The sequence below is a fragment of the Halichoeres trimaculatus genome, unplaced genomic scaffold (assembly GCF_033239565.1).
Source record: "Halichoeres trimaculatus isolate MK-OKI-2021-1 unplaced genomic scaffold, fHalTri1.1 fHalTri1_scaffold_1, whole genome shotgun sequence".
Lineage (NCBI taxonomy): Eukaryota > Metazoa > Chordata > Actinopteri > Labriformes > Labridae > Halichoeres > Halichoeres trimaculatus.
In genome coordinates, this window is record NW_027437179.1 from 9,785,800 (window position 1) to 9,811,419 (window position 25,620).

Consider the following 25,620-nt stretch of genomic DNA (forward strand, 5'->3'; position numbering starts at 1 on the left):
TCCAGTGGATCACCGATCTTCATTTTCTTCACCTCGCCAATCTAATAAGAAACAAACATCCAAATAAAGAAACAAAACAAAAAAAAGCATAAAAAACACAGAGTACACAAACACTCTTGGGTCATAAAAAGATCATGGGGGGGAACACGTACCACTCTTTTCACAAACTCATCGTGGATGCTGTCCTCCACAAACAGTCTTCCAGCAGCGATGCAGTTCTCACCTTTATTGAAGAACACTGAACTCATACCCTGTAACACACAGACAACACCGTGTTTCTTCTTCTGAAGCGATTGTTCCTCTTAAAAACAAACACGCTCCTGTAGATGAACTTACCATCCGCACAGCTTTGTCCATGTCACAGTCACTGAAGATGATGAGAGGAGATTTCCCTCCAAGCTCAAGAGACACTTTTTTTACGTTGCTGACTGCACAGCTTTAGAGGGATGAGAGGAGATTCAAACAAAGATGAATGGTTACATATTTTATGCGCATTCATACATAAATTCATGTATTCTTAATGGTAGGGTCTGCAGGATTTTCAAAAAAATGCTATGTCAACAGGAATAATCCTGCTCAATTATCTCCTATGAGCCTCCATACATTTGTGTCAGTATCTGTGTCTGCCTCAACCCCCTCCTCTGCCTGTATGTTGATGTTTTGGTTGTTTCAGGACATTTCGGGGCAGGGAGTGGACTTGGCTACCTCAGTCAATTACAGCGTGCCCAATGTGCAAATTACTTTGTGTGTTGAATAACGAGTGGAAGAATCTACCCTGAGCATCTATGATAGTGAACATAACACAGAGGAAGAAAAACACAACCACAACTTTCACTAGTACCACAAGTACCCTTGATTAGCTTGTGCTAACATGCTAAGTCACGTGCACAGCTCTTAATTCTTTCCCATGTAGAAACGTGATGCTACAGGTGATTGCTGGGCTTGTGAATGTGTTCATACAGTGATGGTTGAAGGCTGTGGGTGTGTGCTGCTGCTGGCACTGATCCAAGGAGGAGGAGCTTAGTTTGAATGTTGTGTTTACAAACAAATAATGAAAAAATTCCTGCAGACCCTACCTTACACAGGTGCAAAACTTGAGCAATCTACTCTTTGTTAATTCCCCCTTTTGCTTTCAATCTCAGCATAATCTCTCACCTCTTCATGATGTGTTTACCAATCTCAGTGGAACCGGTGAAGCCCAGTTTTCTGACGTCAGGATGATCAGAGAGACGCTGACCAACCAGAGCACCTACAGGAGAAAGAGGAAAACACTAACTCACAAGTTTCAGTAACCTTCTGGATAAAGCTGCAGGCCCAGTTAGTTGATGATCTTATGAAATAACTTAATGGCCCCCATGTGGGACTGATCTTACCTGATCCAGGCAGAATATTAACCACTCCTTTGGGCAGTCCTGCTCTTGCTGCCAACTCAGCAAACTTCAGCGCTGTCAGGGGAGTCACCTGAAAACAAATCATTTCCTTTCAGCCAAACTAGCGGAAGAACTGTTGAGTCAATCTGACACAAAATGATCTATCATCAATCATCTATGTGTTTTATGTTCAACTACTGCCCATAAATCAATGCTCCAATCATTTAATAGTAACATTTCCTGACAATTGCAGCACTAAAAACCTTGAATTAAATTATGTGGATCAGTTTTTTAATCTGACCTGGATAGTTTTTTCTCTCTAGCGTTTTTTCTTTAAGGAAAGTATTTCAGTATTGCATTCTGGTGGAGAGTAGAGAATCTCATGACTATTTCCTTTGGGACCTTCTGCTGGTGCTCATCATTTACTCAGGCTTTGATGAGAATGCATTATTATGCTTTCATTCTAGCTCCACAGAGCTTCCTGTTCTCTTTTTATTTTTATTTACTGATGAGCAACCATAGACTGCACAGCTATGATCGTTTAGTCCAAGGGTCTGGAGCCTCATGCAGCTCTTTGACTCCCTTGCAGTGGTTCCTTGTAGCTTTAAAAAAAAAATATTAAAATAAAGATTTTTTATTTTTCTTACAGAGGGTATTAATGATTAAAGATATGTACACTGAATAAATCTTATGTTAAAAAAGCTTCCTTTTTGGAGATTTTTAAATTTTTTTGGCAATTTTTCAAATGATGGATAAAAAATTCAAATCTTTTTGAATTTTTTGCAAATAGTTTGAATTCAATTGTTGTTGTTGTTGTTGTTACAGAATTAAGCAAATTTTTGCAAATTTTGCAATTTTTTGTTGCAAATTTATGAAATTTGGAACACTTTTTGAAATTTCAAATTTGGGGAATTTTTGGAAATATTTCCACGTTTTAAACTCCTTTTCTTTTTTTAAAAAATCGGCAATTTTTTCGACATTTTCATTTTTTCAAAAATTTTGCAACCTACTGAATTTCATAAATTATTCATATTTATGAAATGTTTAATATTACACATTTATGATTATTATTATTATTTTTTTTTAGAAAATATCTGTAAATTTGTTAAATATAAAAAGCCTAGACATCACATGTACAATTTTATAAACACAAAAATCTTCCCCTACATTTTTGCTATATTTAGATTTTTTTTACTTTAGAAATAAAGTAGATTCTGTGGCTCTTGAATGACTTCAATTCAGGTGAGCTGAGGGAAAACAGCTCTTTTAAAAATAAAGGTTGCAGACCCCTGGTTTAGTCTTCATAGAGGACTTACCTGAGCTGGTTTGAGGACAACCGTGTTTCCAGCTGCTAGGCAGGCAGCTGTCTTCCAGGCAAGCATCATCAGAGGGTAGTTCCAGGGAATCACAATGGCACAAACTCTGTGGGAAAAAAGTAATCTTACTTGAAACCAGTGCTTTTTATATAACAATGGGGTGAACGTCATGTACTTTTATTGTTCTGAAAAGAAAAATAAATGTTGTTAAACAATCCAAATATTAAGTTATTTTTCCGTCTCTCACCCGATTGGCTCCTTCTTGGTGAACGTGAGGTTACGATTGGGCCTGGCTTGGTTGATGGGGATGGTGCTGCCCTGTGGAAAGATACATCATTTGTTCTTGTGCATTTATCTTTATTTTATTGCTGATTCATTAATCAGGGAGAGGCACAGGCCCCTAGGCTTCAAACGGGAAGCCCTTACTTGGATCTTGTCACACCAGCCAGCGAAGTAGCGGAAGGTCTGGATGGACATGCCCACGTGAGTCTTCAGGGCCAGAGTGTAAACTGCTCCAGAGTCGATGGCCTCGATGGTGGCCAGCTCCTCCTGGTGCTCCTCCATCAGGTCAGCCAGCCTGTGTGTGGTTCAGCAGAGAAAACACACGGCCATTGATCAGCTGATTAAGTCTTGTGCCTTGTTATGGCACAAAGAACTGAACATGAACAAAAATGCATGTTGATAAAAAATAAATAAATAAAATAGATTCTTAAGAGCCGATTCCCTCCAACTCAAAATGCAAACATAGTTTAAGAAAACTTTCTGAATAAGGAATTGGAAAAACAAAAGCTGAGTTGAAGAAACACTACTATCAGGGTCAGGGTTAGATCCTCATGAGGATTTTCTGGAGCTCAAATAAAATGATAAAAATCAAAATAGAGACAAACAAGTTGAGGGTAATAAATATAATTAGAAAACACTAAAATATAATCCATTAAAAAATAACTGGCATAATAATTTACTGTACTACAAAATAGAAATCAATTTAAAACTCAAAATAATAAAATTTAAATAATTCTGTATGTGGTTTGTTAAATTTCAACACAACACATGAGTTTGTAAGTAAATAATTATAAGATAAAATAGACTAAACCTCAGTTAAAAAGCTAAACTAAAACAACGTTCTTGAGTTTTCTTTTAAAAATCTTTTAACTCTTTGCAGCTCTCTGGTGCTCATTTGGTAAAAGCAGATTTCATAAGGAACCAGACCATTTAGCGATTTTAAACCAATAAAATAACTTTAAAGTCTAACAAAACAGTAGTCTTTCATATTTTGATATATATATATATATATATATATATATATATATATATATATATATATATATATATATATATATATATATATATATATATATATATATATATATATATATATAATTTAATATATTATTATTATGCACTACATATCAGAGCTTATTTCTATTTCGATATGACAGTCATCCTTAATCAACTGACTTTGCAGAGACTCTGAGGGGTTTAAATAGTTTGCATTTTTGTTTTCTACATGGCTTAGGTCAACACTGAGCCAACACTATATGGACAATGAAAACTGGTGTATTTGAACAATGGTTAGAGTAGATGGTAGGTGTGGTAGAGTGATTTCATAGTGACTTGAAAAAAGCCTCAGGTTAATCTGAAGAGCTTCAAAGTAACAAAGAAATAGAATAAGATCATAGACCGTAAAAAAATAAAAATAAAAAATGGACGTCATCTTGCTCAGCTTGAAGTTAGCTCGCCATGAAACTGCTCCCCCTAGTGACTGGCTGCAATATAGGTAAAAAAAAATCTGTCTCTTCAGTCATTCCAGATGGGCTGTGGTCAAACTTGAAAAAATTAGTACATCTCTTAGAAATTTTTCTCATGTCTGATTGTTGTGGTGGTTTGAAGAAATCATTTGGCTGCCTTGTATTCAAGTTTTCTAGTTTCTGAAAAGTTTTGTTTTCATTAGTTATAAGAGGTTAAAAACAAGGTTTTACATCATGTTTAATGATGATTGAAAGCTGCTGTTCTTGTGTATTTTTTAGGGGGGTTGTAAAATATTTCGGGAGGTAGAGCCAAGATAATAATAATTATTTTTTGTCACCCGGCTCCACTTTCCCAGAATCCCTCACAGTCTCTACTGCACAGTCTCTACTGCACAGTCTCTACTGCACCTGTGACGGGGGCAAAACCGTACAATGTTAAATGCCGGAGCTACGCTGCCCACTCTAAATAAAGTCTATGGATAAGATGAGTGTTTTACTATGAACAGAGGACTGTTCTTTACAAAAGTGAACCACATATATTGGCACAGAATAAATATAATAAGCTTGTTTTAAGTGATTAAGACAGTGAGAGAGGAGTGGAAAATGCAGAGTTAAGCTCAGTTGGAACCAGTGCACTGACCTGTAGATAAGTCTGCCTCTGTCTCTGGGGTTCATCTTGCCCCACTCTCCCTCTTCAAAAGCCTCTTTAGCAGCAGCCACAGCCTTATTCACGTCACTTATCTGGGCTAGAGACACATCACAGATGGCCTGTGGGAGAGACAGAGGCACAATAATACAAAACAACCTGGAAAAATGACTGTTTTACCTCTGTATTCTCTGTTTAAAAAGTGATTTTTCTTCTGGCCAGAAAAAAAAACATCCAATCATTTGGTTTTCAAAATATGAAAAGTTATCCTCCTCACCGTGCCGTCTGTGGGGTTGATGGTCTTGTAGGTCTTCCCTCCTTCTGCATCGACAAACTCTCCGTTGATGAACAGCTGATGAGGCATCTTGATAGTCATGTTGTTGATGCTTTTCTCCACCTGAAGATTCAATGAGTGTACAAGACAGCTGTCAGCACGGTGTCAGCCAGTTTTGAGTGATTTTTGAACACAAAGCAATTCACACTTACATAATCAACAACCAGCTCCTCTTCGTCGTCCTCTCCTCTGAGCTTTCTGACACACATCTGGATGAAGTCCTGGAAAGTTGTGTTCATGTAGACATCCTCGTTCTGCAGCTGGCAGCTACTGGCCCGGAGCTTCACCTCCTCCACAAGCCTGCAGACGGTGACAGAAAAGAAGAGGACAGAGGGAGAAGACCATGACAGAGAAGTAACTTCAGTGGTTTCATTGGTGAACTGACCATGCATGAGGGGAAATATTAACCAGCCTTTAACAGGTATCTTTCACACTTTTTAATTACCTGACTACGTCCATAGAAGCAGCACCAGACTTGAAGAAATCTGTGGAGTCTTCAATCTGGCTGACATTAGTCAGGATACTCTGCCAGACTGCCTGTAGGGAAACAGATCAGTGCAGGAATCAGCATGCAAGAAACACATCTTGTGCTGGCAACTGCGCTGTACGATTTTTAACAGCTTCCCCAGAATACAAAAGACGAGGAGGCCTTACCCTCATCTGTTCAGCAAATGTTTTCTCCTCCGCTGTGAGCTCCACAGCAGCACTGCTCCCTGCACTGAAGTACTGAGCTGCAGCGATCATCTTCCCATCCTCAAACTGAAGATTCTTCACCAGCAGCTGCAGAGAAGGAGGGCATGAACATATGTTTACCAGTCCCCAAGTGATGTGACAGTGCATTTATATCAACAAAACACACACCGTAGTCATTTCTAGTTTTATTATTTAGACCTTAAAATGTAACACGAGATATTTAACACCAGCAAACATTGTTTAAAATCAGACAAGGAAACCAAAACGTAATTTAATTAAACTGTAACAGAAACAGCACTTCAGCCAAAAAAAACAAATGCATGAAAGACCTGTTAAAAACAAGACAACCCCCAAAAAACAACAGGAACATTTAAATTTTAAAATTTCAATCATGCTGTACTAATTGAAAATTAAAAAAAAAAAAAAAAAAAAATTCAGAAGCACTTTGGCGCTTTGTGGTAAAAGTTACAAAACATGGGCTCATTTGCGACCCAACAGACACATTAATCTAATTGACAGAAGGAGAAAATCCCTAAAGAAGCCTGGACATATAAACAATTCAAGATATGCTTTGAATGTTACATTTAAGAGTTTAGTTCTTCTATTGCACTTGGGACAAATTCGTTTTTCAAAATCATTTTTGGTGGATCGAGGCAGTCTAAACCACTATCCTGATGGAAGGAACTCAAATTTTTAAATATAAAGGACGGACCAGTCACTCAATGGTACAATGATTTTTCTTGATTTTTTTTTTTTTTTTTTTTTTGCATGAAAGGAAGTCTCTTTTGAAACGTTTCATGTTAAGTTAGAGCACAAAAGCTTAGACTCCTTGACAGGTTCATTTTAATGTTCCACAGTGTTGCTTGCAGGCAGCATTCAGATATGCAGTCTTTTCAAGTTACTTTTTGATGTTTTAACACCTTAGATGGCATGCTTTGTAACCTGTTAAGGCAACAACGTATTTTTTTAAGGGTTTTTGTATACATTGTGTTGTAATTTAAAACAAAAACACTCTAGTTTCCATCAATTATTATAATGGCACAACCAAATACCTCCAAAAAATTATTCTTTGAAATTATTTATGGATTTAATTGATTTGGTCATTTCAATTATTCTTAATAAATAAATAAATATAACTACTATATATATATATATATATATATATATATATATATATATATATATATATATATATATATATATATATTTATATATATATATATATATATATATATATATATATATATATACATATATATTGAATGTTGGCTTATTTTATAAATATTTATAAATAAATAAATAAATAAATGAACAAATAAAAATCCAAACTTTTTTTTTTACCCAAGTGGCATCATAATGCATACCATAGGGTGTCAATAGTGTTCTTTCCATTGTTTATCAAATCAAATCAAATCAAGTTTATTTATAAAGCACTTTTCATACATTAAAAGAAATGCAGCACAAAGTGCTATACATGTTAAAAACAGTCCCCGCCCCCCCATTCAAACCTAACCCCAAAGCACCACCCACCCACCCACCCACACACACACATATACACACACACACACACACACACTCACGCACACACACACACACACACACACACACACACACACACACACACACACACACACACACACACACACACACACACACACACACATACATATGCACACACAATACATGATTTTAAATGTGTAGATAAAAAATCGTGTGGCTGAGTACAGAGGAGCCAGGTCAGGAAACGCCAGGAGGCCGACTGCACTGGGCGGCGACCACAGTCTAAAGCCAGGACGCCTCCACCCGGGCATGCCTCGCTACAGGACCAGCAAGGGGCCCACTGCAGCAAAACGCTGCTGCAGACCCCCACCTGGCCAAGACGACGCCCGCCACAGACAGAGACATCCCAGCCAGAGCCAACAGCGGCCCCCAGTGCAGGCAGCCCCCTGCTGAGGAAACACTGGAGATATGGAGTAGAAACATAAAACTACATATGCTAACAATCATAAAATGAATAAAATAAATAAATAAATAAAACACTAGTAAATGAAATAAATAGTAATAGAATAAGAGTAACAAGTAAAAAGGCGAGATTATATAAATAAATAAAATAAAAAAATAAATAATAACAGATAAAAATATGGGATTAATTAAATGCTAAATTAAAAAGGTGGGTCTTGAGTCTACTTTTAAAAATATGAACATTCTCTGCAGCCCTGAGGTCCTCTGGCAGGAGGACAACACCATTAACACACTAGTTTTTTCCCCCCAAAAAATTGTTGAAATGAACTCCATCTTTTTTCTAACTATTTTGTAATGTGTGTAATGCTGTCAGGGATGTCAAACTCGTGCCATGGAGGGCCAAGAGGCTGCAGGTTTTCCTTCCAACCAAACACTACACCAGCTGATTCCACTGATTACCTCACCTTCAAGCAGAGAGCAGGGACTAATCAGTGCAACCAGCTGGTGAAGTTCTTGGTTGGATAGAAAACCTGCAGCCTCTTGGCCCTCCATGGCACGAGTTTGACATCCCTACTTTAGAGAGTTATTACCACCTCTGTAGACAGGGCTCTGACAGTAATACACAGTCCAGTCCACCAGGTGGCGGTATGAGTTTACATTGCACAGTGTTTTCTTGGCTGCAGCTGGCTCTGCTTCACACACCACACCACACCACAGCAAAGAGCTGAGAGCTGGCTGCACGATGGCTAACGCTACGCTTCAGTCATTCAACGTCTTTCTGACGGAGAGATTAACCGCAGCAGCGGTAGACATCTACGGCTTCGTGGAGAAAACCATCATAGACTACCAGGACGAGGTTTACCGGACAAAACTGGAGAACCAGAGGCTACAGCGGCTGCTGGATTTGGTCTACAAACCGGAGATAAGACTGCACAGGGCAGGTATGTTTCTGCATGACCTCACAGCACATAAACACGGCCAATTAGACAACAGCGTAACAAACCAATTACAAAAACAACATCTATAATCGGGATAAGGGTGTTGTGTTTTGAGCATTGTGCTGTGTTAGCAGACAAAGATAGCAGCTGTTGTTGGGCTAATGATAGGTGGCTACAAGCCAGCTCTACACTTCCGGCGAACTTCCAAAATAAGAGTTAGGAATATTTACAACTTAAATATCTGTACTATTTTAATATTCATATGACCGAATATGATTTTTGAGCATACAGGAAGGCTATGCTGTGAATTTCAAATGGATTTCAACAGTAGGATAGTTTGGCTTTTTTATTATTATTATTCTTTTGCTCATTTTGATTTTAAAACGGTCAGAAAATGTCATTTGAGGGAGTGCTTTGGTCCCATTTTGTCCGGAAAACTTGGAACTTTCTGGGATTTTTTTTTTAAATTCAACAAAAGAAAACGCAATAAAATCAAAATGATATTAGAGACCTAGTAAAAGTACCAACACTGCAGTTGATCTTGAATAACACATTGTACAGGATAAACTTTACATGTGAGCAATGAAAAACATGTACAATGACATTTTTGATCACTTTTGTCTTATTTAAAAAGAAAGAAAGAAAGAAAGAAAAAAGATAACTGACACCATCACCAGAACCTTCAGCATTCCCATGACCTCTCTCCCCTTGTGAACAAGTGATTCAGGGATGGCATTTTATGCAGTTTGCAACGATTTCAATCAACACTTACATAGGGCTGCAGCTATCGAATATTTTAGTATTCGAGTATTCTACTGAAAATCCCATCGATAAATCGAGTAATCCGATAAAAAACATTTTTGTTTAGTTAAAGAGCAGGTATTTTTCAAATGAATTTTTTTCTCTTTAAGAAATAAAATTTTCTGATACAGCATGTCAATAAGAGCCTATGCTTTGGTAGCTCCAAAATCTGTAAACACACTTTGACACATTTTTTTGTGCCTTGTACATCTGATCAAATGATGCGGACCCAAGTGGCACCCGTTTCGTAGAATGACCCATTACTCTCCAAACTCCAGAAAAGAAGCTAGATTTGTTGCTAGTTGCTATTTTGTATAAGAGGTAGCTAGAGGGGTCTGAAAACTCTCTTAATATGGCCTCAGCTCTATTTGAAATACCACTCTTTGATCTTTTTAAAAATTAAACGATTCCTCGAGGCGGAGAAAATTACTCGAGTAATTTTTGTAATCGAGTACCTCAAATCATTCGAGGAATCGCTTTAGCTCTACACTTACGATTACATACACAAAGTAGAACTAGATAGAGACAGCTTTATTTATCCTGAAATATGGCCCATCTCACGTCATCTTTTTCAAATCAAGTTGCTCCTTCGGCTCCTTTAGTCTCAAAATCATGCCAGAACCTCAGTGGAGGATCTTTTTCTGGCATTTTTGGACAAATTGGCTCCATTTTTCTGTGCTTTCCTATTATCCCTCTGCTCAGCACCCTGTGGTTATTTGAGGGCTTTTTGAAATGCTTGAGTGGAGATACAATAATAACCACATATTCACTGAAAGAGCAACATCTCAGTTATCAGACACTGTTGGATTTTTCCAATTGTGCAAACTGTTTGGGTTCAACAGGTATTCAAAATGTGCTTGCCCAAATGTGTCAAGGCCGGAATATCTGGAACTAAAGGGTTAAATGTGATATTACATTGCAATGGCTTTTTCTGTTACGCACCGCTTCACCTGAGCCAGTTGGTTTCCCAGTTTATTAGCATTTTAACAGGTTTTATGGCTGTTTTCCAAACCTACGATGCTGGCAGTGAATACTGATTTTGCTTATAAGTAGTGTGTGAAAAGAGCAAAATGTGCTGTGTGTAGTACACAAAAAATACCCTGATATTACTCAGTATGTAACAGGCCAGTCTACCTAGCATATTGTTTGCCATAATGCTAATGTAGTTTTTCTCCTTTTTGTTTTCTCCTGGATGGCGAGAAGTGATACCAAACCTCACAAGTAACTTTTCACTTCTACAAACATGAATTAAAATCCATACAAACCTCTTGTTAACTTTTTTTAAAACTGTGAATTGACAATATGGCTTGAATTCTGCTTTCTGAGAACAGCGTAGCATACTACAAAACGGGCCCAACACAGTCGTACTACACACTACATTCAAAATCAGTAGGCAGTATGCAGGACATACTACATACTATCATATGTAGTTTGTGGTAGGTGGTTTGGAAAACAGCCTTGGTCTTGAACTAGTAACTCAGGGCCACACAGAGCACTGACAGTAATAATGTAATTTCACTTTTACATCACTGAAAAATCACCAAGGTGGAATTAAACATCCTGTTGAAGCTTTTCAGATACGCTGAGTAACATCCCTCAGGAAACTGTAAAATATAAAATCTGTTGCTTGTAAGTCTTTATTCCTGTTTTATAGCAGTTCAATTACCGCTGACAGCAGCATCTGCCTTGGTGGTTCATTTTAAGTACGTCCCGCCTTCTTATGTCATACTATACAATTTAGCAAACGGTAAGAGTTCACCTCAGTTTCTTAAGTCAATTTAACTTTGATTAAGTTGAGTCTCCTACATAATAAAAGGTTTAAGGATACGTTTGATTTATACAGCTTTTAGATTGTATATAGAATGAAGTAGAACAAAATACTCACCCAGAAGGTTTTCCTGATCCAAGCAGTGCTTCGGGAGATATTTAGATCCAAAGTAAACAGCGGACGTCCGTATAATGGGTCCTAAAACTGCATTAATCGTCCAAAAACTTGTGTTTTTCACCAATATTCCATCATGGTCCGCTCCGGGTTAGTCCTCTGCTGCAGTCTGTGTCACTCCAGACAGCGCTGTGTGGCTGTAATGACCTCTGACTTGACGAAGACTTGACGAAGACTTTAGCCGCGTTTCCACCAAGCAGTCCGGGTCGGTTCGTCTCGGTACGGTGCGCTTTTAGCGGCGTTTCCACAGACTCATCCCGGGACGGATCCCTAAAAACCGAGACAAGCCGTCCCACTTTTTTGGGACCCTTTCGTATGGGTGCCAGACTGAACCGATCCGCTCTCGGGAGGTGGAGCAACATACTGCAGACGGTTGATTGGTCAAAAGAATCGTCACTCACCCCGACAGCGGCTGCATTTCTCCTTGCGGCTCACAGACTTCTCTGAAACGAAGCTTGATTGCACTTTGTAACAGAGAGTTACATGAAAATCACAGAGAGGACGAAATGCTGCATGTCTTCCATCCGTGCTCTTTGTTTACTGTGTCGCGTTTTCTTCTTTGTTGGATTTAATAGCGAGGTAAGCTGCTACGGCGTCGCGCTATTGTTTACCAGCTGTGGCTTCCGGCATGCGGCTTACACGCCGCCCACCACGAGAGGGCACAGTTTGCGGTGGAAACGCAAACGGGATCAGACTTAACTGTCCCAAACCGTCCCAAACCGTACTGAACCGACCCGTACCGCTTGGTGGAAACGCAGCTTTTGTTTACGTTTGCCCCTCCACGCATGTGCTCTCTGGAGAGCTGACTCCACTTCCTCCTTTCTTTGAGCTCGTCATCTGTTAACTTTGGCTCAAAACTGTAATGATACCCGTCATATTCAAAGTTCTCCTCCACAACATCTTCATCAGATAGACATTCGTCCATTTTACACAAAACTGGAAGAAGGAAGTCGTCATGTAGCCTGCCGTCTTCCCCTGAAACATTGAGCCGTACTGCGCATGCGCAGAGGGGCAAACGTAAACAAAGTCTTCGTCAGTTCAGAGGTCAGTACAGCCACACAGCGCTGTCTGGAGTGACACAGACTGCAGCAGAGGACAAACCCGGAGCGGACCATGATGGAATATTGATGAAAAACACGAGTTTTAGGACGATTAATGCAGTTTTAGGAGCGGCGCTGTCTGTGCCCTGATGGATCCCATTATACGGACGTCCGCTGCACGATTTTGGATCTAAATATCTCCTGAAGCACTGCTTGGATCAGGAAAACCTTCTGGGTGAGTATTTTGTTCTACTTATATAAACAATGTAAAAGCTGTATAAACCGAACTTCTCTAACTAAAGCGTGAATGCAGACCGATATCAGATTTTTTCGGTGGGAGTCCGTTTATTTGTGTTTTTGGTCAAGTAGGGAGGGGGTGTTTGGTGCGAGCGCTCTGGGCTTCTGCTGCACAAAAACACTGCTGTAGGGGTCATTTCTGCCCTAAACCTTGTGATAGGACCCAACTTGTTCCATCCCGGAGTATCACTTTAAGCTGTTTGACAACCATGTTAAAATACAGAAGAAAAAGTTAGGTGATTGCATCAAGCAGCAAAATAAAAGACAACACGAGCAAAAGTTGGTGGGAATAGTGAAGTGACATTTAGAAACAGAGAAAACATTGTTTTCTCACAACATTGTGTGTCAGTTATGGTGTGACCGACTGTTAGCCAGCATGTTTAACATGTAAACAAAGCATGGAAGCAGCAGCTCAATGCGTTAATTAGAAGGTTTTTTTTATGTGGTTAATGGAGAAAAAAACAGTTTGGAGTGTTCACGACATACTCTGAGAAACTTTACTCTGCTGAAAAAACGGACACGGGCATCAGCATGAATCACCTTTTGTTTAGAGTAAACTCATACTTCATAACTGAGGTGCTGTTTTCTTAAAAAACAACAATATGATTCTCAGTAAACAAACTGATTAACCACTAATTATTGAAAAACTGATCTAATCCTGGTATTGGTCCAATACAACCCCTGAAAAAAGATCAGATGTTAGTGATAAAGGGACGATACATTGAACAACTCTCTTCAATTCTGTTCCATGCCATATCTTGTACTACGTGCATGACCTGCACTGCGTGATCAACACTGGCTGGTTTCTGTATTTTTTGTTGACCAGAGCTAAATTATCATGAAGATAACTACAGCAGCTCAGCTGTTGGGAGGTATTTCATGCTTCTTTCACAAACATCTCTGATACAACTTCAAGATGTGCACGTCTAACTCCTCACGCATCCACTGCTGAGGCTTACAGTTAAACTGTTAATTCCTGTTGGTGTTGGAGATTGACTCACCATGCATACACATGTCTGATCTCATCAAATATTAATACAGTCATTTTAAATATATAGCTTCATTTTATTTTGGTTTACAAATTAGAAAAGCCTGAATCTGCCAGAATAAAATTCTGTCTCATCCTTGATTGGGAATATGTACACTCTCATTGGAATATATGATGTTGAATTGATTTTTGGTATTGAATCAGTTCAGGTATCTGCTGATACCAAAGCCTGGGTATAGGTATCAGGACTAAAAAAAAAATGGGATTACTGCATCCCTATATCCAGTACTTAAAAAATGGATCAAAGGCATCCACGTGAGTCATCTTTTGATTTAAGATTTGAACTCAAACTGTATAGCTAAAATAATGTTTCTATGCAGAATTGAACTCACTGGAAATACCATCTTAATGCAAATGTACTCTCAGAAAAAAAAAAAAAAAAAAAAAACTACTCTAGGGCTGGGACAACATGCTTTTCTCCCTACTCAATTTTTTTTTGCCATTTTTGGGGTGCCAATCCATTTTTTTGCAATTCTTCAATATTTCTGAAATTTATGATTTTTTGTTCACTTTTTTTGACACCATGATGAGATTATATCAGGGGCCAAATCTTCCCAAAAACTAATCATCTCATCAGTCTGTTTTTAAGATTTATTTAGGGGATCTGACTTCTCAACTTTTTCCAATTATTAAGCTTATAATAAAGACTAGAATAAAGGACTTAAATTTGAAAAAAAAGAAGAAAGAAAAAATATTTTTGAACAAAAAAAATCAGAAAACGTCAATTTTTTCCCTCCCACCCATATTCTCTGTTTTTTTTTTTAATTGGACAGTTAATGAATAAAATTACTTGCTAAGATTATCCAAACATAAAACTATTGTAATGCAGTTTTTTTTCCCAGTCAACACAATTATATTTTTAAGTCTTCTTTTCAAAACCTCTGAGACACTTCACTCTGGATTTTTTTGAGTAATTTTACTCTATTTGATGAAAACTGACTGAAGTGGACTTTTTTCTGACTGAATAGTGAATATGTCAGGGTGACTGTTTATCCTGTCCTCTTTACTCAAGGCTCTACCCTCAAACCATGACTTGCTTTGGATTTCTCTGCTGCTTAGGCTAACGTCACCGCTGGGGATCATTCAAGTTTCCCAAAGTCTAGTACATGTGTGATCAAAGAAGTCTTTTTCAAGCTGCTACAAAAAACATTTTCCTATCCACTGTTACAGATGCAAGACAGATTGATTTGACCACAGCGACTCAGGAGGTTTGTGCTCAGGAGCAGAAGAAACAGAGAGAAAGTGTTCCCAGTGAGCAGCCCCACATCCTGCCCCTAAAAGAAGAACGGAGTGACCTCTGGACCAGGTGTGAGGAGGCACCTGCAGGTCCACCGCACAGCAGCGTTACAGACTCACTGACTCACATGGTCAAAGTCGGAGAGCACGAGGGAAATGAGATTCAGGACGATCCAACACTGATTGGTGGAGAGCACAGTGATTACGCAAGTCTAGACAGCCTGACTCGCATAGTAACAGTGGGGGAGCACCTCGAGTACGAAGCGCCGGATGAGGAACAGCCACTGCCTTCCTTTCAGGTGTCCACTGCGTACGCACGGAAGAAAAACCTGTTTTTCTGTAACATCTGCTGCAAGTCTTTTGAGAAAAGAATCGATCTGAAATGGCACCTCGCAACTCATTCAGCCAGACTTTCTCCTAAGTTCAAGACGTTCACGTGCTCCCTCTGCGCCAAAACGACGCAGAGCAGGAGTCACATGATGATCCACATGAGATCACACACCTCGGAGAAACCGTACGCCTGTCCCATCTGTGGCAACAGATACAAAATGAAAAGCCACATCAAAGAACACATCAGGACTCACACGGGGGAGAGGCCGTACACATGCTACATCTGCGGGCAGAGCTTCAACAGGTCCTCCACCATGAGCAAACACGCCCGCATCAAACACCTGGAGAACAACGCCTTCAAGTGCATGCAGTGCAGCCAGTGCTTCCCTATGCTGGTTCTGCTCAAACGACACCTGAGGACAGTCCATCAGGTCATCTACCCTGTGTGAGGGACGGACGCTGGAGCTCAGAGCAGCCAGCTACGGTACTCCTTTTTGGTTTTATCCAAGGGAAGGAAATCTCCCTTTACACTCATCTTAAAGGATTTTACATCAATTTGATTGTTTCCTAAAGTAGCATTGCACTAATTCATCATCCTTTACTGTTAACATATGTCTAATGAGAAGATGTATGAGTGAGAAAAAACTAATCCACCTACAAAATAGTTCAACAATAACTGGACTTGAACATTTTTAGATAAACATGCAGGAAGGATGCATGTTAAGGGCTTCTCGTTTACTGTGTTCATAAAGTGTTTTGCACTGTGTCTGTAAACTCTGTGATAGAAAGTTACACTTCATTGAAATCTGCCTTTAATTCCTCTGTGACTTATCCGTCGTTCAGTTCTTATTTATTCTTGCAATGGAACTGTTCTGAATAGTGCACTGTCAATAAATAACTACGTGAAATTACTGCTTCACTTTTATTTTTTGGGGCAGGGGAACATTTGTGAGGGTTAGTTGAGGCTTGAAACCACGACAATAAAGGTAAATCCAAAAAGTTGGGCCTTCTTTTCACACCACTGACGGTTTCTTATATACAGCACTTCTATTCAGTGGCTTTTGTTTCACGGGGTAAAAAATCCTCACTCAGAGCTGTTTACCTACAGTAAAGTACAGGAGTTTAAGGGTTAAGTAACAGGCACATATTTACTGTAAAAGGAAGTTAAAGTAAAATGTGAGCAGTTCTTTCTGATGTAATTGAAATAAACTTGATGAGATCCTGTAACTCTATGATTAATTGTTTTTGTTTAAATTCAGGATGAGTGAAATATTCAAATACTTGTTTAATAATATTAACAAATCGAATGGAACGTGAACCTCATCTTACATTTTTTCTTCCCTGGTTGAATGTGATATGACTGCCAGGCAGAAGTTGCAGGGCATCTGAAAAGTGCTCACTTTTTCCCATTAAGTAACAAAAAGACTTGTTTAATAACATAATAACACTGGAAAGTGTAAGATACATTTGGCAGTTTAACAGGTGAAGCACTGTGAGATTCAGAACTGGAGAACAGCACAGTTTTTTTTTTTTCACTTCTGTGCCAAAAATGAGGTGAAGTGCAAACTTTGCTTGGTGAAACTATAATCCATCCGCATATCATATCTAATTAGCCTACAACAATTTGCAGAGTCATGACATATCCTTAATTTAAATACAGAAGTTTGAGATCTGTATTACTATAGAAAGGAAAGATATCAGTAGTTGTTTTTAAGTGTGAGGAAATACAAAGTTAAACATGTAAAGTCTGCTAAAGAGTCACTAAGTAATGTGTCTTAATAATGGGAACCCTAAACAGACATTCATCTATATTTTACTGTAGTGACTGATAAATGTTAGTTGTTACTCAACAGATGATAATGATTCATACCCAGGGGAGTAAAAAGGTACAAAGCAAAGTGAAGTTATAGTTTAACTCGCCTCATTAGTTAGCGTAACAATAGCATGATATGTTGTTACCTGACCATCACAGTGACCAGTATATTGTTTTGTTTACAGATCAGTGGGGTGTTGCAAATTCCACCCAAACTCAAAAACTATTGACAATTGCATATTTGTGGTAAAAAAATAAAAAATAAATAAAAAAACAGAAATACTGATCACATTTCATACATAAACCATGCAAACAGAAAATGTTTGATCTGTTTTCCACATTTCTCTGCTAAGGACCCTCAAGATGACTAAGCTAGGACACAGAGATTAATTAGTAAACACAACAATATGCCCACATAGGTCGACTGTTCATTAACGGATCACATAAACTAATCTTTAAAAGCCTGATATATTTATATTTAGAGACTAAGTTTTCAAAAGTAAGAAATGTATTAACCCTTCAACAAAATGAAAAAAAAAGAAAAATCAAGTTACTGTATCTATTTGTCAATGATATAATTTTTGTTCCATATATGATAAATCTGCATTATTTTGATGCAGAAAAAAAAACATAACAATCCAGAAGTTATTCTCACCACAATATATATATATATATATATATATATATATATATATATATATATATAAGCAAGTTTTAAAGGAAAGTATTTATCATGTTGATAAGATAGAGTTCTTTGAAACTAATAAATATGATATGTTCAGCATTATAGGGTTAAGTATCACATTTATTTTTGGATTGTGGGGTCACAGTTTTTATCTCCATTTTCAGGGGACTAGGGCTAAAAAAGTTCCAGTAACCCTATTCTTAATGTTGTGATCACAAGAAAATTAGCTCTGTTATATTAAGCTACTGAGATAAATGAATCTGGGACCATGGGGAGTCTGGCATTAAGCTAACCCAGGAAGAACAAGTCAAGATCTCATGAAACTAAACCAAACTACTCACTGTACTCATGTCTGCTTTATGATATGGTACCTAACTTTGGTTATCATGGTTTGAGTCTAAACCTTTTAAATGAGGAAAGGCATCCAGTTTATCTGTTGAATGATTAAGTTGCAGAATGGTTAATGTAGGTTTTATCAAAAATCCATAGTTAAACTGCATTTTACACTTACCATTGCTCTTTGAATCTTCACTTTGAGTTGTGGGTGTGAGGTGCATTCAAGACAACAGCAAATATTTTATCATTGATGACAAAAAATCTGTTTCCAAAACTACAACAACTCTCTCTTCAAGGAAAAACATCATCACGTTTTCATTGATTGCTGTGTCACTTTGCAAAGTCACAAGTTTGAGGCTCTTTTCAGTAGTGTAGACCAGTTTTACACGATTGGCTGATCTGTCCCTTCTTGAAGCTGAAGTGGCTTTGAGGCAGCTGCTCCAAACTAACCTCAAAGGTAAAACTCTGATCGGTGTGTATCAATATTCTGTCGCTGATTAGGGCATCATGTCCTGTGAGTATAATGAATCTCTGTTTCTATCCTTGCAGATGCCAAACAGCCAACTGCACCTCCACCCACAGAGGACGTCCCCCCAAAACAGGTGGTGTGGAGCTCAGGTGTGTGTGAGGATGAGCCTGGACCCTCACAGATTAAGGAGGAGCACGAGGAACAGAAGGAGGAGCTGTGGATCAATGGGAGTGAGGAGCAGCCGTCGGCAGAGGACAGCGACGACGGGGACTCTTTGACTAAAGAACTTATCAAAACGGTGCAGCAGTTAGAGGATTGTCGAGCAGCTGAGGAGAGCAGAGAGCAGGAGCAGGAACAGGAACAGGAGCGGGAGCTGGAGCAGGAGCAGACTACTGAGGAGGATCCAGAGCAGTCAGAGGAGAAGACGAGCACCACCTTATACCGATGCCACATATGCAACCTTATATTCACAAAAAAAACCGTGCTCACATGGCACCTCAAGACACACGAAAGCAAGGCCCAGGAGGGCAAAGGGAACTTCGACTGTCACATATGTGGCAAACACATCCCCTGTCAGAGCAATCTGCAGAACCACATGAGAGTGCACACAGGGGAGAGACCGTACAGCTGCCACTTCTGTGGGAAGTGTTTCAAACTCAAAGGACATATGACTGAACATATACGGACTCACACAGGAGAGAAGCCTTTCAGCTGTCACATCTGTGACAAATCCTTCAACAGAGGCTCCACACTGAGGAAACACGTTCTAGCCAAACACAAAGAGGAGAGACCGTACAAGTGTGAGGAATGTGACGAGCTGTTTACTGAACGACTGCTGATGAAGAGGCACATGCGGAAAGTTCACGGCGTCAAACTGTCCACGAGTCAAAGTCCTGCCTGAAACTACGGCTATCATTAATGATGCTTTCAGAAACACGAGGAAACATGTCCACACATCTTTACTCGAAACTTTAATACTAGCACTCGTTAACTTTTGCACACACACAATAGAAAAATACTTTTATTTTTTAACGTTGCTTCTCAGATTATTCTACAAAATCACTTTCCTCTCGAGCAAGACTTTTAGGTGGTGCATTATTAGCATGATAACAAAAACCTTTCTCTATAGAGGGTATGCGCTGACGTCACTTCCCCTCCAGGACGCGCCCCCTGTCATTTAAACAGAGTGGCAAAACAAACCTCACATAACATTGCAGAGTGTGGCAGTAAAAACTACAAGACTTGGAAAAATTTGGAGTATGTGAAATTAAGGACAGGTGGACTTGATGTTGATCCGTAAAAGCTAGAAAAGAACATAGGGTCCATGAACATCGACAAGTAGCCAGAAATTGTATCCTAACAGTACCTAATTTTAATGCAGGGGAAACACAATTCATAGCCTAAAAGCATTTGTATGATTCAGTTCACTGTATACAGTGTATTGACCTAAGTGAATACAAGTATTATCTATTTGTAATTTTGGTATTTAAGTATAATAATTATCAAATTCCTTTATACAACACTTTATGACAACTGCTTGGTGCTGGAGTTCCTCCTTATTTGGAAAACTTGGTTATCTACAGTTTAAGTTAATTTACAAATGATGTTAAGCACAAGGTTCATTATCGCACAAAGAAGACAAAAACACTTCAGTGCTGAAAAATAAAACTAAGCTAACATTTAGAGCTTTTATAATTTAAGGTATGATTTTCCCCAAAATCCAGCTATCGTCGTCTGGATTGTTTCTGTGAATCGCAGCGATCCATCTGTTTCTCTTTTCTTTGTCTTTCGGTAGCCAATCAAGAGATATCTCGGAGCATAGACTAAAAACGATGGAAGTCATCTTGCTTGGTTCAAAGCGAGGTCGCCACAAAAACTGCTCCCCCTGGTGGCTGGCTGCAGTATAGGTAAAAAAAATCCATCTCCTCAGCCATTCCAGGTGGGCTGTGGTCAAACTTAAAAAAATTAATACACCTCAAAGAAATGTGTCTCACGTCCGATTGTTGTGGTGATTTGAAAATATAATTTGGCTGCTTTGTATTCAAGTCCTCTTTTATTCTGCAAAGTTTTGTTTTAATCAGCAATTGGTTAAAAACTGGGCTTTCCATCATGTTTAACGATGACTGGCGGCTGCTTTTGTTATGTATGTTTTCCAGGAAGAGCCAAGAAGAGATTAGACTCCCGAAAGCAAAAAATATAAATTCACATTTTTGTCACCAGGCTCCACTCAGATTCTCTCAGAGCTTCTACTGCACAGACTCTAGCTCAGTGTTACCCAATCCTGGTCCTGGAGGACCCCTGCCCTGCATGTTTTAGATGTTACCCCACTCCAGCACACCTGATTCAAATGAATGGCTCGTTATCAGGCGAGCAGAGCTTGATGACGAGCTGATCATTTGAATCAGGTGTGTTGGAGTCAGGTAACATTTAAAACATGCAGGGCAGGGGTCCTCCAGGACCAGGGTTGGGTAACACTGCTCTAGCTGCACAATGGCGGTATTTTGGCTCCAACAGCAACAGCTCTTCCCCATTTTTGAGACTGTTTTCAAGTTTAGACAGTATTTGAGAAAATGCTGCCACTCAGTGTGTGTAACTGCAGCGACTTTTGCTTGCTGTGACATCATGTGCATACCCTTTATAGTTTTTTGTTATATTAATTTGACACTACAAGAATTATACTCATTAACTCTGATTTACATGAGAAAAGATATAGCAGGAGGTGATTAGCATATCTCTGCGTAAAGAACTGAAACAGCTAGCCTGGGAGGATCTGTGCTATATACTTTCCTCGGGTAAACATGCAGCATAAAACAACCTCCTGGACTTCCTTTAAGACATAAACTGTTGGTTTTTGGGATAAATACTGAAGAGTTTAATCATAGGGGAGTGTATTTAATCCTCCCCAGAGCCAGACTAGCTGTTCAACAGAGCGTGTAGTTTGTCTGCAAGGCAAATGAACTGACACGAAAGAGTTTGAGAGTTTAGGTTGATATAGTATTTCTTTTCTGACTTTCTACAAATACTCTTCCTTAAATTTAAAGATATATCTGATTAGAAGAGGAGTTAAGAGTGATCAATCTGCACAGAAAGCTCAACAAACTCAAGCTGCTACTCAGTTTTCAATATCTGGTGCTACAGACACGGCTTAATGAAAACCATACACTGACAAACACAAAGGAGCACTGTTTGTCCCCTACAAGGGAAGAGGTCATGTGACTGAATTATTTGGACACTTGTTGGAGCAGCTGCCTCCTGGGAGTGAGTGCTGGATCTCAGAATCGATGGACCACTTGTCACACTTTTCAGATGTGCTGGATATTTGTTCTCCCTCCATGTTTCAAACAAACCTTCAGAGAGGAAGCTGACACCTTTGTTCTCCTAGAGTTACGTTCATTCACTTCACGTCACGTGATCTTATTACTGAGCACCATAAAGACTCATTCTCCCATGGTGCATTGTTGTCAACTAGTGTCACTTATTCTATACTGTTGAATAGTTTTATACATTTATATATACAGTTATATTTACAGTATACCTCAGTTGTGTTCTTCTTTTGCCAATGTTCTGTGATGTTATAAGATTGTTGTAAACCATTTATGTGAAAATTAAAACACAGGATGTATGAAAAACGTTCTGGTGAGTCACTTTTCATCCTTGTCATCTTTTGTTTCTCTTGTATTGTATCATGTAAAGTCGCAGATTCTCTCAATCTAGTGAAATTGCAACACTTTGTACTTTTCAAGCTTTGAAACAAAGGACGCGGTCACACTGGCCAATCGTGCCGTGCCTAAGCACGCTTCAGCCGTAAAGCACGTTTGGAATGGTCAGTGTGACCGCAATTGTACCGTGGTCAAGCACGATTCCCTTCCGTGCTTCGGCACGCTTCGAAGAGGTGGGCTTCGGCACGGTGTACTTCATGCACGAGCACAAGCACGCGGACAGCGCGTGCGATCCATTACGTATAATCACCGCGAGCGCATCTCTCGACAGTCATTTTAAACAAAGCGGGGGTGCTAGAGGGCTGTGTCGGTCGAAAACGACTTACTATAAGTCCAAAAGTCTCTAAAGTTGTAGCAGTGCTCTCTGTGTCTCACTGTGCTGACGCTGATGAGATCGCGCTTCATGTAATCAAATGCTTCACGACGTAGGCGGGCAGTGCGCGTGTCTGATACCCGCTAAAGTCTGGTTCATATTGGGGTAGTGTGACCGCCGGCTGTACTCTCCAGCTGGGGAGCAGCTGGTAGGGGGGCAATCATGCTCAAGCACGGCACGTTTTGGATGGCCAGTGTGACCGCGTCCAAAAACATCTTCTCCTCTTTCTACTCACCGACTTGCCATCGTTGCCAAAAAGCACCAGGCCTGTCTTGGTGACGATTCCAGGTCTGCTGGCTCCGTGGATTTCCAGGGGCTGACCGTTAGCTGCTGTGCCGTTATCCACCAGACTGGAGCCATAGAAAGTCACTTTCTGTAGGAGAAGAGACAAAAGGTAGCATCACAGTGAGGAGGACAGTTTTAAGGAGAATACAGGAGCTGTGATAGTTGCTTGAGAAGACTTTGTGGTGTTGTGTTAAGCAGCTAAAAAGTCTTTCTTTCTGATTTTTTTCTGACAGTCACTTCCTGCAGTGCACCAGGAAACTTTCCTGTAACACTCTGTCTTTCCAGCCTTGCAGTAAAAATCAATACTATCCTGCTCCTTAAAGACAGGCTGTGTCAATGATTGCTGCTGGTAGTTACAGATTATGTTGTTACCTGTCCGTCAACTTCCGCCCAGGCACCAGGGACCTTATCATTTCCTCTGATCCAATTGTGAATGGCCTCAGCAGACTGGTTCCAGTCAATCTGACCACAGACACAGAAATCTGTTCTCATGATGTGTTCAAAAGCAGTACACAGCAGCACTGAAATATTGCACATCAAAGAGCACTAGCAAACATCCCTGACTGTATTTGGAGGATAAATCACCTTTGAGTTGTCTTTCTTCTGGATGCACTCATATGTGGCTCCCTCCTGTGGCTGTGTGATCCTTGGTGCCTTCCCCTCTGCGATCAGCCTCACTGCGTCCACCTGGAACCAGATCAAGGTTGTTAATGCAAAATCTATGTGCTACCTTTAAAGAGGGGGTGTTCCTCTTTCCTATATCTGGCTAAAGTAAGAATGCTGGATGTTCAAACTTTGCATGCAATTTTTCCAACTGCGACATTTTCTTTTGTTGTAGAAATACCTGAATCTGTCCGTAAACTGATCAAAATTGTGGTGTTTCAAAAGAGATTACAAAGTTCTGGTTCACAACTGGTTCATGACATGTTGGATGGGTGAGCCTCAAACACTAAGGTGTCTCTGCCCCCAACAGGCCTCCAGCGGTCTCGTAAATTAATAACTTTATTCTCATAAATTTAGGAGATTCATCTTGTAAATTTACTTTTTTTTTCCCAAATTTTTTTTAAACGTGGCCCTAATCATCCGTCGTATGTCAGAGTTTTTGTCATCAGTAAATTAATTTAGCTCATCATCGTCCTTTCTCTGAGGAAAAACAGGCCACGTTTGTGGGTCTGACCTGAAACACCAAAGTCTGTCCATAGCTCTGCCTCTGACAGGCCACGCCAGGTGGCGGGCCAATCAGAGGGAAGGGGGTTTGTGGAGCGGGGAGCCTTAAAGAGACAGCAGCTGAAAGGAAGTGTCTCGGACAGAGGCAGAAATAAGTTTTTCTAAAACACCAGTGTGAGGAAAGCAGTGATTTTTTTAGATTTAGATCATGTAACGTCACCACAAAAGTAACAGGGGGCTGTATAGAGCCTGAAAAACATGCACAACACCCCCTCTTTAAGGTGGTTCTGAGGCGTTACAGTGTGTGTTATGATGAACAACTAGGAGAGGAGCACCGACGTTCCTTTTCATAATCCAATCGTTGAATTCTTTCATTGCTGCTCACTTTTCCTTCCCTGTGTCAGTCATCGTGTGGTTAATTCCACAGAGGAATCAGTTGTTCATGCACCCAGTGGACTTGCTGAGTCACAGTACGCACCACAAGAACTTTAACCTTTATCACGACATCAGGTTAATGTGTTACCACAGCAGGTAAGAGTGGAGACGGTGTTTTGTAGTTCCTCTGCACACACGCGGTCTGGTGTTATGTAGTCGTGACCAAAAGTTCATTGCCCTCCACCACCACCACTAAAACTGAACAAACTTTCCAAAGCCACTGATAACAAACCCTGCAGAGCTCGGGGCTGATGATTAAAGAGTTTCTTTCAGGATTTGCACCTTTGTTTCTGGAGGCTAATCAATCTTTGGGAGATAGCATCCACATCTTTATCTGACAAATGACCTCCTTTAATCATTTATAAGTCATCAAACACTGTATTTACTGTGATTCATGTTTTGTTAGTGTATAGTATCTCAATAATGTTTATATGATAGGGTTTGATTGGATGGTTTGTGGGTTAGATGTCATCTACTGTTAAAGATAAGAAATGATTTATTTATTTATTTCTGAGGTAGTGAAAGGTCGCTCTGTGTGTTCTTGGTGTGGTCTGTGTCTGCAGTAAGCATCACATTCTCTCTCATGTGGTCAGATTTCCACTTTCCTACAGAAAGTCATTTTTGGAATCAAGTCTTT

The 25,620-nt window shown here is 39.5% G+C and overlaps 2 protein-coding genes across 3 annotated transcripts in view; one reads left to right on the top strand and one right to left on the bottom strand.

The window, feature by feature from the left end:
- The window catches only part of aldh1l1 (aldehyde dehydrogenase 1 family, member L1), a 33,969-nt gene that overhangs the window by 3,365 nt on the left and 4,984 nt on the right, over positions 1 to 25,620 (bottom strand). The window contains exons 5-20 of the mRNA XM_074671138.1: positions 23,967 to 24,068; positions 23,754 to 23,843; positions 23,332 to 23,469; positions 6,069 to 6,194; positions 5,860 to 5,951; positions 5,567 to 5,714; positions 5,358 to 5,477; positions 5,075 to 5,202; positions 3,113 to 3,263; positions 2,934 to 3,004; positions 2,687 to 2,792; positions 1,374 to 1,461; positions 1,156 to 1,249; positions 337 to 436; positions 153 to 251; positions 1 to 41 (exon numbers count right to left, since the gene is read on the bottom strand). The exon at positions 1 to 41 is cut by the window's left edge and continues 125 nt beyond it. Coding sequence (XP_074527239.1) covers positions 1 to 41; positions 153 to 251; positions 337 to 436; positions 1,156 to 1,249; positions 1,374 to 1,461; positions 2,687 to 2,792; positions 2,934 to 3,004; positions 3,113 to 3,263; positions 5,075 to 5,202; positions 5,358 to 5,477; positions 5,567 to 5,714; positions 5,860 to 5,951; positions 6,069 to 6,194; positions 23,332 to 23,469; positions 23,754 to 23,843; positions 23,967 to 24,068 — 1,694 coding nt within the window. The remainder of the gene's footprint in view (positions 42 to 152; positions 252 to 336; positions 437 to 1,155; positions 1,250 to 1,373; positions 1,462 to 2,686; positions 2,793 to 2,933; positions 3,005 to 3,112; positions 3,264 to 5,074; positions 5,203 to 5,357; positions 5,478 to 5,566; positions 5,715 to 5,859; positions 5,952 to 6,068; positions 6,195 to 23,331; positions 23,470 to 23,753; positions 23,844 to 23,966; positions 24,069 to 25,620) is intronic.
- Positions 8,666 to 21,257, top strand: LOC141791043 (uncharacterized). Of its 2 annotated transcripts, none has more exons than XM_074671244.1 (2): positions 8,666 to 9,010; positions 19,085 to 21,257. In XM_074671244.1, exons 1-2 carry the CDS (start codon positions 8,812 to 8,814, stop codon positions 19,903 to 19,905), a joined length of 1,020 nt encoding a protein of 339 aa, XP_074527345.1. In that variant the 5' UTR covers positions 8,666 to 8,811; the 3' UTR covers positions 19,906 to 21,257. The 2 variants fall into 2 exon arrangements, with proteins under 2 accessions (XP_074527345.1, XP_074527343.1); XM_074671242.1 differs by lacking the exon at positions 19,085 to 21,257 and adding an exon at positions 15,306 to 16,735 and having other exon boundaries at positions 8,679 to 9,010.